We start from the raw sequence: 16,137 nt of genomic DNA on the forward strand, positions 1-16,137 counted from the left end.
TATATTTCAAACTCTGGTGCTTTAATACATGTATATATAATAATAATGCATAATGTATATGCACATGAGCATCCTAAGGAAACACAAATTTAAAAATATTCGTAAATATATTTTAATATTTCGAACACATTTACCACTGACCTTTTCAACAAGTATTTCTAGTTTTGCAACTGATTGGTGCTGGTAAAGCATCAACATTGAAATTTATTACATGTACTCCGGGCGTCTGTGAGTGGTTAAACTTACTTCCTAAAATAAGCAAAATTCATATTTAACTGTTAGGGGTCTTATACAGGCCATTTTAAGAATTCTTGTTTGTTTAATTTTTCAATAACATCTGTATGCAAGACTCGGTATGATTAAGCCTCATTTGATAAGAAGCCGTTAAAGAATTTTACGCAAAAGCATGCAAATGTTTACGTCGAGACTGTCTTATGAATTAATTCTTTCAAAACGATCACGGTTATTCAGGATCGGTCCTTCACATTATAAGTTATCTAACTGCTCATGTGCCCTTTACAAAGAATCATTCAATCTCACTGTTTTTCAAAAGATCTGACTTACGGGTAAATTTGTTTTGTTTCTTCAAGCTTAAGTGTGGTCCAGAAAACTGTGCAACAATTCCAAACATTACTAGTCACGTGGTACCGTGTGCAGTGGGCGAGACGTGTGTTATTCAGAGGCATGTTACATGTTTGACGCCACCGTGTCTACCATGGGGAGAATGCCAGCCGACAAGTAACACATTAGCCGCCGCCGCTGTTTCCCCCGAACACTTCTGTTACCATGAAGGCCAAACGATGAAAAGAAACTGTGCCAAGATTACGCTTGTTTTTGATAAATCAAAGCTTCCAGTTGTGAGTACTTTATCATTGAAGAGCTCGACCTTGATTTATAATTATATTTTCTTGTATGTAAAACAACTGAATGCTTATTTCAGTGTTATTTCAATTAAGAATAGACTTATGATCATTTCAATCTGCCCAATAAAGTCTAAGGGTAAATAAATGAAAACAAAATGGTTTGGGCATTCATTAATTCAATGTCATGTTATGGCTGGTTGATATACTAAGTAAATATTAGGAAGATAGTTTTAATATTACATGTGCATGTACTGTTTAGTATTATACAATATTGTTAAAATATATCGTCTAGATCACTGCCGGCTAGACCCCTGCCGGCTAATAAATCAACAAGACGATCTTTTGGAAGCACAGAATGCTACCAAGAAAAATAAAAGCATACTCGGTTTGATTGTTTATGAGATGAAATGGAAAGTACAATGCTCAAACCACACGTTCCAAGCACCCACTTAAGTGGAGTTGTTACCCAGAAATTGGACGTACTCCACGATCCCAAAAGTCTAGAAAATAGAATAATAATGACCTCATATAAGGGACTTTTCACAGGCGCTAAGGCGAATATTTTTTCTTGTCGTTTTAGGGATAAATTCATATGGGTAGTGAACTAAAAATTCAGCAGTTTAAGTTTCACTTACAGTGATCCTCCAGAAATCCTTCACAGCAGTATGCTGTTAGCAGAATCTATATCATCTGGGACAGAAAAGACATGTTGACAAATTATTTCCACCGCGTCTTATAAAACTTGTCAGCTGCATGCAATGAAGATACACGATTCCCAATAATTTGATATGTTCGTGACAAAGACTCTAAGTTATAACACGCTTCAATACAAAGACACGCCACATGTTTTTTATATGACCACGGTGCCTATGCCACGTGACTTTTATGGCTATGCGTGGGTATAAAAAACATAAACAGCCGTCGATTCAAGGAACATTTTTCATAATAACTTTCTTAATCCTGCACCAATTTTATTCAAATGAAGACGAGGGCCCGGCCATAAGAAAGATACAATCACGGCCCATCAGTTTGAGAAGAATAAATTCGTATTTTTGTCGAAAAGTGCAACCACACATTTTTCAGTCAGATTGCCGACGTGCTATGTGTGGGTGCATTCTGTTAAAATCGTTTATAAAACTCTTAAAAATGCGTTCAGCGACAGTGCAAATGGAACCGAGAATGTAATTTTACCTTGTTTGACAGTTGCAAAATGATCGTTAAGAAATATAGCGTATTCCTCTCGTTTTTTAAATAAATAAAAACATGCTATGTGTGGGTGCCGCTAAATTTATGCTATGTGTGGGAGTAAACTCATAAAAATGATACCGTTGCTTGAGATACTTGCACGAAGTGAGTTTTAACTTACTCGTGTTACGTTCATAGAAATGAGTATCCATCTAGCATAACTGATCTTTTTTATTTTTTTTTAGAAAGTCGCTGTGTTATAGAGAATAGCGCGTCAGATTCATTGTTATTATTGATTACGAGCGCGTGTTATCAAACATAATTATTTAAACGTTAACACTCGGTTATATGTTTGAAATAAAATTTATGAAAACGTTATTTCCAATCTCCTTCAGTTGTATTAAAGTGCTGTTTTTTTTTTTTTTTATCTTGATGCATAAACAACGTTTTTCATAAACACGCAATTGAAGTGTCCCTAAGGTAGTTTTAAAGGGTAGTATTTGTGACATTATAGTGTAGAGCATAGATCGTAGCCTTGGATGCTGCTCCATTGTAAATTCCACTGCTCACCTAGTTCGTGGTTAGTTGCAGCTAAAATGGTATTTATTGTAGCTTTGCGCTATACGTGTGAAACAACACAAATTACTACTATTACAGGGTTGTAGTTCAAACACCTTCTTTTTAAGCATAAAGAAAGGGCTTCAATCCCTCCAACGAAAGTAAAGTACCTTCGATAGTGCATGTAAAAAAACTGCTATTAAATTAATACCACACACATAACGCATAGAGTCATTTCATCAGAGTCGTTATTAACTCACTGTACGTCAGTATTGCGTCTTAACTGTTCACACGAAAATATAAACACATAGTTAAGAATGATATTTTGACAAAAGTTTATATACAGAAACAGTAAAAAGGTAAGACAATATGGTGAACTCTTCCGTGCCAAACAACAAGGTGAATCATATTGCATGGAGAGTTTACTTGCCTGACTTACCCATTTTACTATTGAAAATATTTTGTATATAAACGATGTTCAAAATATCGTCTGTGAATATAACTAATATTAGGATTGACATGTATGTTGTGATGCAGTAAGTTTGTTTGTTTGTTCGTTTGATTTCAACGCCCTTTTTCAACAGTCGGAGTCATATGAGGCGGGCAGTTCACCTAACCATCGTTCCTGGGAAGTACCAGTATACTAGACTCCCATCCTCCGTAAGCAACTGCATACTTTCTCACATATGGAGACATAGTCGGTAGCTGGGGCTCGAACCTACGGTCCTCTATCAATGAGAGGTTACAGTGGTTTGAAGTCAGCGACCTTAACCACTCGCCCAAGGAGGCAGGTCACAGTAGATAAGTATAATGGAGCGTCCTATATCACTAACAAAGTAGAAGACAATCAAAATATTGGTAAAATTATGTCTGTTAGATAATTTTAAGAGAAGTTCCTTGGACAGTTCACCCACTTCATTACAAACAATTTTATTTTTAATTTGTTTGATAATTTCTTTGGAGCCTTATTTTCTGCAATGGTCTTGTTAGAATGAATGTAGGCGCTTACAAAACCAACACAAAAAACAAAAGCTATGACAGATATTATCTCACAACAGACCTTGGACGAACTCTTCTAAAATCACAAACTGAAATTTTAATTATCAAGAAATGTAATTGATAAAGTGTTTCTTTAAAATTATTTGGCTGTACTTTTAGCGATAGACGCGCTACATTCATTCTAACAAGACTGCGCCCTCGTGATATAATTCCTTTGCATCTGAATTGCAAACAATGATTTATTCAGCGACAAATCACTGGATGAGATATATTATTTCTTAAATAGGTTAGCGACTCTGATGAAATGACTCCATGTGTTATGTGTGTGGTATGAATTTAATAGCAGCTTTTTACATGTACTACCGCAGGTACTTTACTTTCGTCCGAGGGATTGAAGCCCTTTCTTTATGCTTGAAAAGTGGTTTGAACTACAACCCTGTAGTAGTAGTAATTTGTGTTGTTTCAAACGTATAGCGCAAAGCTACAATAAATACAATTTTAGCTGAAACTAACCACGAACTAGGTGAGCAGTGGAATTTACAATGGAGCAGCATCCAAGGCTACGATCTATGCTCTACACTACTAGTATATTGTCACAAATACTGCCCTTTAAAACTACCTTAGGAACACTGATTCAATTGCGTGTTTATGAAAAACGTTGTTTATGCATCAAGATAAAAAAAAACCCACTTCAACACAACTGAAGGAGATTGGAAATAACTTTTTCATAAATTTTACTTCAAACATATATCAGAGTTTTAACGTTTATTCTAGCATAAAACTGCTGTTATTGTCACTTTTCGGGGGTGTTTTAACAGGAGAGAAAACGTGTGTTAACAGAGAGATTCTCGCGCTCACGTGCTGTTATAACACCTTTTTATATATGCACGTTCCATGGCAGAGCGTAAACGCATTACCTGATTAAAGCCTCGAAACGGATAATTCAAAATGAAATGATGTCAACGTGACAAAACAACGTAGACTTTACCGCGCATTTCATGGAAATTCAATGACGTTGAGGAACAATATATTCATTTTAACGGGTTTTATGCTAGAATAACGTTAGCGCATATTCCTTTCGTGTTATAACATCTTCAGAATCCCGTGGGAATCGTTGGTACCTTCGCTCTTACGGGCTCGGGTACCAACCAGTCGCATCCCTCGGATTTCTGCAGATGTTATAACACGAAAAAACATGCGTTATCCCTACAAAGATGTTTGATAACACGCGCTCGTAATCAATAATAACAATGAATCTGACGCGCTATTCTCTATAACACAGCGACTTTCTAAATAAAAATAAAAAAGATCAGTTATGCTAGATGGATACTCATTTCTTCTATGAATATAACACGAGTAAGTTAAAACTCACTTCGTGCAAGTATCTCATGCAACGGTATCATTTTCATGAGTTTACTCCCACACATAGCATAAATTTAGCCGCACCCACACCTAGCATGTTTTTATTTATTTAAAAAACGAGAGGAATACGCTATATTTCTTAACGATCATTTTGCAACTGTCAAACAAGGTAAAATTACATTCTCGGTTCCATTTGCACTGTCGCTGAACGCATTTTTAAGAGTTTTATAAACGATTTTAACAGAATGCACCCACACTTAGCACGTCGGCAATCTGACTGAAAAATGTGCGGTTGCACTTTTCGACAAAAATACGAATTTATTCTTCTCAAACTGATGGGCCGTGATTGTATCTTTCTAATGGCCGGGCCCTCGTCTTTATTTGAATAAAATTTGTGCAGGATGAAGAAAATTATCATGAAAAATGTTCCTTGAATCGACGGCTGTTTATGTTTTTTATACCCACACATAGCCATAAAAGTCACGTGGTATAGGCACCGTGATGACGATTCAGTGTCAAGAGAGCAAAATCTAGTTTACAGTTGAATTTCCGTTTTCCCCATTTGAAAACGTAGTGTATGTTTGCACTCTACTGAAATTGAATCGACCATGACGTGCTTAATTAGTGTTTCTTTAGTAGGAATATCTTTCTGTGCGCATATGTGTTACTTCACCAGCATCCTATTATTTTTTGTACGCCCGAAGGGACGTATTATGTTATGGTCCCGGTGTCCGTCTGTCCGTCCGTCCGTTAGCAATTTCGTGACCGCTCTGTAACTCTTGAACCCTTGAAGGATTTCAAAGAAACTTGACACAAATGTTCACTACACCAAGACGACGTGCAGAGCGCATGTTTTGGATGTGTCATTTCAAGGCCAAGGTCACACTTAGGGGTCAAAGGTCATATGAGTGTGTTTCCTGTCCGCTCTGTAACTCTTGAACTGCTTGAAGGATTTCAAAGAAACTTGGCATAAATGTTCACCACACTGAGACGACGTGCAGAGCGCTTGTTTCGGATGACTAGCTTCAATGTTATGGTCATACTTAGGAGTGAAAGGTCATATGAGTGTGTTTCGTGTCCGCTCTGTAACTCTTGAACTGCTTGAATGATTTCAAAGAAACTTGGCACAAATGTTCACCACACTGAGGTGACGTGCAGAGCGCATGTTTTGGATGACTCGCTTCAAGGTCAAGGTAACACTTAGGGGTCAAAGGTCATATATGACTTTGCTTTGTGTATATTGCTCTGCATTGCAGTGCTCTTGTTTTTATTTGGCAGATCCCTTTTTGTTCTCTTACAATAATTTTTAGTTCACATGCCACAAAGTGACAAGGTGAGCTTGTGTGATCGCGCAGCGTCCGTCGTCCGTCCGTGCGTCCGTCCGTAAACTTTTGCTTGTGACCACTTTAGAGGTCACATTTTTATGGGATCTTAATGAAAGATGGTCAGAAGGTTCATCTTGATGATATCTAGGTCAAGTTCGAAACTGGGTCACGTGCGGTCCAAAACTAGGTCAGTAGGTCTAAAAATAGAAAAACCTTGTGACCTCTCTAGAGGCCATACTTTTAAATGGATCTTCATGAAAATTGGTTTAAATGTTCATCTTGATGATATCTAAATCAAGTTCGAAACTGAGTCACATGCGGTCAAAAACTAGGTCAGTAGGTCAAATAATAGAAAAACCCTGTGACCTCTTTAGAGGCCAAATTTTTCATGGGATCTGTATGAATATTGGTCTGAATGTTCATCTTGATAATATCTAGGTCAGTTTCGAAACTGGGTCAGGTGCGGTCAAAAACTAGGTCAGTAGGTCTAAAAATATAAAAACCTTGTGACCTCTCTAGAGGCCATATTTTTCATGAGATCTTCATGAAAATTTGTGAGGATATTCACCTTGATGATATCTAGGTCAAGTGTAAAACTGGGTTACGTGCCTCCAAAAGCTAGGTCATTAGTTCAAAAAATATAAAAACCTTGTGACCTCTCTAGAGACCATATTTTTCATGGGATCTGTATCAAAATTGGTTTAAATGATCATCTTAATATCTAGGTCAAGTTCAAAACGGGGTCAACTGCGGTCAAAAACTAGGTCAGTAGGTCTAAAAATAGAAAAACCTTGTGACCTCTCTAGAGGCCATATTTTTCAATGGATCTTTATGAAAATTGGTCAGAATGTTCATCTTGATAATATTTAGGTCAAGTACGAAACTGGGTCACGTGCAGTTAAAAACTAGGTCAGTAGGTCTAAAAATATAAAAACCTTGTGACCTCTCTAGAGGCCATATTTTTCATGAGATCTTCATGAAAACTGGTGAGAATGTTCATCTTGGTGATATCTAGGTCAGATTCAAAACTAGGTTACGTGCCTTCAAAAACTAGGTCATTAGGTCAAAAAATAGAAAAACCTTTTGACCTCTCTATTTTTCAATGGATCTTCATGAAAATTGGTCAGAATTTTTATCTTGATAATATCTAGGTCATGTTCAAAACTGGGTCACATGAGCTCAAAAACTAGGTCACTATGTCACATAATAGGAAAAACGACGCCAGTTCAAAACTGGGTCATGTGGGGACAGGTGAGCGATTCCGGACCATCATGGTCCTCTTGTTCTTGAATTACTTCCCTTTTTTGTTACCATAAATAGCTTATTTTGAAACTTTTTTTATTATTGGCCGTAGGGAAAAACTGAGACCACTTTACTGTGGTACAACATGGATGGTACATCCAATTTTTAGATGTATTTTGACATAACTTTACCTGGTAAGAATGTTTTTGTGGACTTAGAAAATGTTTTTTTTTGTAATTTCTTCTTTTTTGTTGTTCCTGTCCTTTGGGCTTCAACAGTCAAGTTCTTTAAATTTTTCTCCCATCCTCTGATGTAACCCTTCGGGCATATATTGCCCCGCTTGGCGGCGCTCTTGTTTATATATTACTAAAGAATTCACGGAATCGTTACAGTTACAGATTTTCTTTTGAATTTTTGATTTTCTTGATGCATCTCTTGTTTGGTAGTCCCGCACATCCTTTCGGCGCTTGTACTCTTACAATGTCCGTGTCCATAAACGTACATTGTTGTTACCCTCCGTATTTCAAATCTAGGTGTGTTACTAGGTGAACTGACAGTGTTTTCCTATTGACGAAAAGTTATGAAAAAACGGTCTTTTGCCATTATTGATTTTTTTTCAATCTAATTCGTTTCCATAATACAGGGAACATCGGTGGAAAGCATTTGTTTATCAATTGAAAGGATTGCCTCGTCGAAACGGAGGATTAATTCATCAACCATCAATTTAGCGTGTACAATGGATTCAGTGCAGCACAGTTCTATACAAATTCTTGCGGTAAGATTCCAATAAATTTCCGTATTATTTTTATGTGCAGAAAAAAACAACAACAAAAGTAGGACAGAAAACCACAGACAATATTTCCTCTGACAAACAATAACTGTCCTCTCATTTTCATTAATATCTTGAATTATTACATACCTAAAATTATTTTCATTGAGTTTCAATGGACCGCGATCGTGCAATATTACATTTTCGGAGACATTCTTTTTGTATTTTCCTGTCTTTCGCTACAGAACGATAATTTAGATATAAATTAATTATTTGATAGTAGCTATGTAATAAAAAGGTTATCAACTTCGTATGCGGATATATGCATTTGTTCTTTCGCGGATAATATTGCGCTCCTAAAGTCGCGCAATATTACCGCTGCAGAACTCGAGCATATATCCACATACAAAGTTAATAACCTATAAATGTCGATTGACTCACTATAGTAAAATACGACGCCAAATAGTGCTTCACGTTCGGATATTTTTTTCTACAAGGTAGACTTGATTATACTCTGGAACTTCATAATATACTGTGAACATCCGGCAAATAAAAAATATGCTTGATTGTTTGCTAGACTAATTTAAAAAAAACAGAAACCCAGCGCAAGTTTTCATAAAGGTAGTCTCTGGAAAAAATCACATTTTAAAGTATGACGTAGATTTTTATGAAACTCTCCACAATTAAAAATCAACATATTTTCTACCAATATTCGTGTGCTTATTTTTGAGATATTTGCTCATAACACTAGAGAGCAGCAAATTTCAAGCGGATTTGGAGTCATTTTTTGAAATTATTTCACGTGACAACATTTTTATATCAAATTCTCGAGAAAACATTTTTAAACCAAATGTATAATGGAAACATTAACTTAAAATTTAGTGTCTTTTGACCCAAACTACTGTTTTTTTTTGTCAGAACAAACAGTAGATACAGAAAAAAAGTCAATTTGAGACAGCACTTAGATGTACTGATAACATTTTGATGTAATTATATCTTTTGTGAATAAGAGAAGAACGTTTTCTTTTTGTTGTCAAAAATTTTCAGGGAAAACATGGGGGTATGTTTAGCCGGCCGGCCGGCCCCCACTTGCAACCCTCATTCCCAACATTGAGGTCGTTCCTACTCCAGTATATTTCCTGCATTTTTGCAAAAAAGTATGTTTCTTTTATTCAGCTAACTGGAATTCTCTGTTGTAGTACTCTTGAAGAGCTATATATTTTTTTGAGCTATCGAATGATGCTCTCTGTCTTCACTGCGTAGAAAAAAGGTTTCCTCGCCAATAGATGCGCGCTGGAAGTTCTTAATTCCATATATCCTTAGAAATATACTTATGTTATCGTAAAGCTAGCTTTTCGGGCAAGTCCTCCTGAGCAGTTCTTCGAACCTGGTGTAAAATTCTAGAAGTTACTTTAGTGTTTGTGCTCCTTATTACAGTCAATAGAGGAAGATGGTAAAACTCACTTTGATGACCAATTACGATCATTTGTCTACAAAATAACTGCTGTCATCAGTAGTAGACAGGGTGTAAATCCAGCTTTGGCAGCAGTGACGGAAGTTATAGTAGAGACCCCATTTCCTACAGATGATGATACTGGTATGTCAAACCATTGTAATTTTATCCTTTCTCTTCCACTGATTTTGATTCTGTATAATTTATAAAACACTCCACAAAGCTCTCGACGTTGAAATGATATAAAGCGAAAAATTCATTCTATATAATATACACTTTCAAATAGAATGACTTCCTGTCAATAGTGAAAACTGTTGCCAGAGGTCTGAAACAAGCCATTCAGTAAGTGTTTTATTACAAGATAATTAGTCTATGATATCGATTGTCCGATTAGCTCAGTTGGTAGAGCATCTGACTTGCAAGCAGAAGGTCGCAGGTTCGAGTCCTGTATCGGGCTGCACATTTTTCCGCTCCTGTTACATTGTTGGAATCCTTGAGCTAGGGTGAAGCAATGGCTGGGTTAGTCAAAAGAATCTCAGTTTGTCTTTGAAAAAAAGGAGAGAGGAGTGTAGCAGTGTGTATATAATGTATATAATTAGTCTATGATATCGATTGTTCGATTAGCTCAGTTGGTAGAGCATCTGACTTGCAAGCAGAAGGTCGCAGGTTCGGGCTGCACATTTTCCCGCTCCTATTATGTATATAATTTGTATTATCTTAAGTTATTTTATATATTTACAATTAAGTACAAAATTAAAAAGATGAATGTAGCATCTCTGAAAACATAGAGCTAACCAATGCACTTCGTTTGAAAGTTTCTTATTTCTGAAAATATTTTTGTCGAGCCCGCTTGCGGTGAGCTCGATATAGTCGTCACCTTTGGCGGGTCGCAGTATGCGCGTGCGTGCGTCCGACCGTCCGTCCGATTTTGCCCGGACCTTAACTTTGACATGCATTGACCAATCTTGTTTATATTTGGCATGCATTGACCAATCTTGTTTATATTTGGCATGAATATTTACCTCAATGAGAAGGCATGTCGTGCGCAAACCTCATGTTTCTATCTCAAAGGTCAAGGTCAAAGTTAGAGGCCAAAGGCAAATAAAGTTTGTCCGGACCATAACTTTGACATGCATGGACCAAATTTGTTTATATTTGGTATGAATGTTAACGTCAATGAGAAGGAGTGTCATGCGCAAACCCCATGATCCTATCTCAAAGGTCAAGGTCACAGTTGGAGGTCAAAGGTCAAATTGAAGCTTGTCTTCATGCATGGTGGGATTTTGATGTAACTTGGCATGAATATTCACCTTTATGTGACGGAGTGTCATGCGCAAGAACCAGGTCCCTAGGTCAGAGGTAAAGTTCACACTAAGAGGCCAAATGTCAGATACAAGAATGACATTGTCTGGAGCATGTCTTCTTCATGCATAAGAGGATTTTGATGTTACTTGGCACATATGTTCAACAACCTTTTTTTTTAAAATTACTTCCCTTTGTTTTACTATAAATAGCTTTTATTGTAACTTTTTTTATCACTGGCCGTGGGGAAAAATTGAGACCAGTTTTCTGTGGTACAGCATGCATGTTACATCCAATTTTTCAGTGTATTTTGACCTATCTCTACCTGGTAAGGAGTTTTATCTGACTTATATTATATAGATTTTTTTTATATTTGGTAAAAAAAAATCCATGTGCAAATACAGGTGCTAGTGTAAATCAGTTCTGACACCGCCAAATAGTATAATACGTGATACATTTTTAGACAGCTGGCGGGCTCGACATTCTGCCCGTGGGCATGCAGAGTATTTTTCTAGTTAATGCTACTCAGTAGATCTATAATTTTTGTTATGCTCTTTTTTATCGTTTATAGACAAAGAATTTCTAATACCACTGCTGTGCTCAATCATTGGACTGCTTGGTTGCGTGGCGGTAGTTTTGCTGGTTGTTTGGCATCGTCGACAGAGTCAGGATATCCGACGATGGACCAAGGCTCCAGAACTCATTGAAGAAAGAACAAATAATGAAAACTTGGAAAACTTCAAAAATTTAAGACGATATAAAAATCCATTGTACGAAAAGGACAAAATGGTTGGAAATCGCAATATTCGGCCGAAACAATACCGGGAATTTGATAATTACCGACCATTGGAACCCGATATAGAGGGCCAAGATAAAGGCAACACAAGGCTGCTTAGACATGATGATTTCGTTCCTTCAGGAGCGAACGAGTGGTCAGAGTGCATTCAGTCAAAGGCTAGAGTGAAGGATATTAACATTGAACTGCAGAAGTCTAGATTTAGACCAAACACAAGCGCTTTTGGGAACCTCGTGCAAGGAATTGAACTCGATGAAAATGAAGTAATTGTGTAACTTTCTGTCTCACTAGCGAGGTTTAAAATGAAGATAATTACAAGATGTAGAAAGGAAGTCTTGTATGAAGTGGAATACTGATTGAACTATCCTGTAATTATGGCAAAATACATTACTTTAGCAGAAGTATATTTAGACAACTGTAAGAATAGTTTGGAAATTACCGTGATTGAGTATTCTACGAAATGAAGACGAAAGGATTTCGGCTTCAGAACACATACATGTATGGAACATTGGAAGCTATTTATAGATTGCCATTTACTCTTTTGATACTTTTCATTGTATGTCCTAGGTAACAAACGAGTTGAATTGAACTACAGTACATATTTACAACACTGGCTGTAACATATTGAGGGAAAGAGGAGATCAGTGTGCTTTTAGTTGGGTTTGCAAATGCGTTATTGGAGTCAGAAGTGACAAAAAGAAACTAGAGGAAATCAGTCTTCTACTGAAATTTCTACTAACAAAGACATGTCTAGGTACTGATATTGAGTATTTCTTTACACATGGTATCTTATTGACTTTTAGATTTAGTTAGTGTTTGTAATGAAACACAGGCAGCTGATTCGGTAAGTTGTGAAATGAGGTTAATGACAAAGATATCCAGTAGCAAACATGGAAAATGAAAGCAGTGTAAATAATCAAATATTTGTATGCCTTGTGATTTTGACATTTCTTTGTTTATTTATACTTACATACTCCAGCTTTAGAAGTTTTGTATGGATGAAAAACGTTAACTCTTTGCAGTAAATGTAGCAACGTGTTTGAGAAAATGTTTATTGGCATGCGAAAGTTAACGCAGAATCTGCTCAAAATGTTTATATGAATAGAAGGTCCTCGCATGTATCGGTTTATGTATTCTACATAGCGTATATATTGCGGATTGTACTTTAATTTATGATTACGTTCTTTCCTGGTTGTCCAATAGCCATACTGTCGACACTTTCTGCCAGCTAAATATGTATTTTTTTTAGCATATTTTTATATCCAAGCCATAAAAAATGAAGGTAGAATATATTGTTTCTCCTGTCCGTGTGTGTGTTAGGCGGGGTGGGGGAGGGGAGTACGTCCCTGTGTTTGTGTGTGAGAAACTCGTGTTCGGCTTTAAGCATGTATAATTGGATTTCAAAATAGTTTTTGTACAATTACCACTGTAACAAGACAATGTGTCACGTTACAATGATTACAAGACACAAATCTCTTAACTCTTTTAGAGATTAGATATTTAAGGTCACAGTCTTTTGTCCAGCCTATAATTGTTTTATACTTACAAATATTAACCTTAATTAGAACATTTCTCACTTGCAGAATTTTAAGAGTCGACAGTACCTAATAAATATACCGAAACGATTAATGTTACTTTTATACTCTGTAAATGTACTGTTTAAATTATACCTGAACTCTCCGCTGTTATTATAGGCCGATTGTTTTACTAGACAAAATGTCCGAACCTCAAACTAATTCCAATATGAAGTTTTATTGCTGGTTTATAACCTTTAGTTAAGTATACAATACAAGAAAAAAGTCCTCAAAAGAAATCGAAGCCAAACTCTGGAAATTATGTGATATTTAAGGGCGGCTTCATTTAGATTTCAATTTCACAACGTATTGCAGATTTACCTACTATAAAATCAATTAATCAAAATATAAGTATCATTTCTTTATTTACATGCATACATTGCATAATAAAACTGTTCAAGAAGCATTTATAAGTAATTGCCGTAACTGGTTATGAATTTCGTGCAAATGTTGATAACCCATCTGCAACCCATCTGCATTTACATTGTTAATACATTTTGTTTCACGAATCCCCTATGAATGTTTTTTTTTTCTTGTTTCTGACTTTGAGATACACATGTTAGGTGTTTAAACATTATAACTTTATTGCCGATGAGTCTGTTTTAGAAATAGGTATAAATACTTTTAGTTAGAAATTCTGTTCTGAATTTTGACACCTATGTTCTGAATGTTGACACCCCAATGTTTTACGACAAAGATGGTAGGCTACAAATAAGTGCTAGAGATCTTGAAATATCTTTTTTTACTGATATCCAAAGACAACATTTCGAGGCCTTAGAGGGAAACTGGTCTATCAGTATATAGAAATAGAAGCAGATAGACTAGTTTCGCTCAAAGCCCTCGGTTTATGCTGTAGTTTACCAGTAGAAGAACAACACAGCATACGGTCAGCAGTAATGGCCACATTACGTATTAGACGTTAGTTCAGAATTCCAGATGCAGTATCTCAAAAATGTGCCCCGATATTTTTTAGCACTTTGTTTTTACTTTTCATTTCCTTACATATTACTTATTCCACACAAAAAGTTTATGCTGGAATTGGTTCAACACAAAAAGTTAAAATGACAAGCCTATTATTTTTATATCAAAATTACAATGTGTAACATCTTTTTATCAGCATTTTCAGCCTTTCAAATCTTCGGAGGCTACACTTGTTTTAATTTTAAAATTTATCTTTGGGCAGTAAAGACAAAAAAACACACAAAAGTATGGAGTTGGTTATAATGCACGGAAACCATTGACATGTAACGGAGAGACGTGACATGACGCTAATATTGCGTAGGTAGACAACAGGAAATACCTGCTTGCATTTGTTCTCAGAAGTTTCGGTACAAACGCGGAAGTATATAAAGTTGCTTAAAATCATCCACAGGTATTCCTCTTTGTAATTAAGCATCAATAAATTTTACATCTTGCATTAAGACTGGGAAATGGCACTATATATTGAGACGTATAGCACTGAAGCCATTTGAAGTACCTCATTTTTACCAAAATTACAGAATCTCAGTTCGTTTGTGCGTTTTCGTTTACAGATATTACATTAGTAAATACATAATCAGGCAGCAGCACATCTGGGATATGAATTAATAACCCTATGCTTATTCCGCTTTTCACCTTTTATGTAAGCCAGTTGCAGTTTTTATTTCATTGCTGCAGTATACTGGACATTTTGGTAGCATATGCAATGATATATTTCAGTTATAGAAGTGTAAACAAATCTTATCACGCCCGTATTTCAGGTTTTTGTATGAAAGATGTTCTGTAGTGTTGGCATGTCAAAGAGAAAAGAACAGTAAGAACATACATGGACTTTTATTTGTGTTCTTTGTTGTTTAAAGGTCAAAGGTCATTTGAAAGTATAAAATCAGCAGCTGTTTTCAAATGACCTGGTTATGTGTGAAGCTCCTAGATTTTTTTCTTTCGAATTGGTACACTCCATATAAACACTCCATATATGTAAATTGGTGCTAACATGGTTGAAATCAAAACAGCTTAGAAATTCCTTAGGTGAGACATATTGCTGGAGAGAAAAAAATGAAGATTGTGTGTTACCATGAATGTGTTTCATTACCTATTCCCAGTTAGCTACACGTGCTTTTTTACAATATGAATATACTCACTACGTTGCATTTTATTTATCTCATTATCTTATTTGTGTTATGTGTACATTGTTTATATATATAACATGTGTTATCACTGTTTGAAAAGTAACATTGTTCTTGTGCATCATTTTATTTTTAAATTCTTATTCAGCAATTAAAAACGATTTATTGGCCACAACAGTTTTTGTTTTACTATTGTTTGTTCAAAATATATTTCAATCCTTTTCCCGCTAAAAACTTGTAGTGAGCCATTCAATGTTTGATTGTAAAAAGTAGATATTACTGGTGGAATTTTCCTACTCTTATTCGATATAAAGAAATAGATTTTAATCTGGTTGTTGAAACAATTTATTAGTACTAAACTAATTGAAAACCAATGAAAGCTTTTGAAAAACCGAGAACTTCTATATTTCAGTATATTGACTAGTTTTACATGGGCATTTGATAAATTTTCGGATATTTCAACAACATGAACCATTATAGGTAGGTTATAGGTCTACGTGTAGCTTTTCAGTTCATTCTGGTCCAATCCCTCTTGGTTGCTCAACCTAGTTAAACAAAAGGAAGTGATAATACGAGTTTTATTTCAAATGTTTGTTAACGTAAA

General features: G+C 35.8%; 1 protein-coding gene across 1 annotated transcript in view; it reads left to right on the top strand.

Annotated features, from left to right (window-relative positions):
- LOC123544996 (protein jagged-1b-like) overlaps positions 1 to 15,702 on the top strand; it is a 70,167-nt gene extending 54,465 nt beyond the window's left edge. Inside the window, exons 20-23 of the mRNA XM_045331202.2 lie at positions 591 to 857; positions 8,178 to 8,309; positions 9,741 to 9,900; positions 11,630 to 15,702. Of these exons, the coding sequence (XP_045187137.2) occupies positions 591 to 857; positions 8,178 to 8,309; positions 9,741 to 9,900; positions 11,630 to 12,129 (1,059 nt within the window). The 3' untranslated portion in view covers positions 12,130 to 15,702. The remainder of the gene's footprint in view (positions 1 to 590; positions 858 to 8,177; positions 8,310 to 9,740; positions 9,901 to 11,629) is intronic.
- Positions 15,703 to 16,137: the final 435 nt, after the last annotated feature.

This window comes from Mercenaria mercenaria, chromosome 1 (genome assembly GCF_021730395.1).
Source record: "Mercenaria mercenaria strain notata chromosome 1, MADL_Memer_1, whole genome shotgun sequence".
In the NCBI taxonomy this organism is placed as follows: Eukaryota; Metazoa; Mollusca; class Bivalvia; order Venerida; family Veneridae; genus Mercenaria; species Mercenaria mercenaria.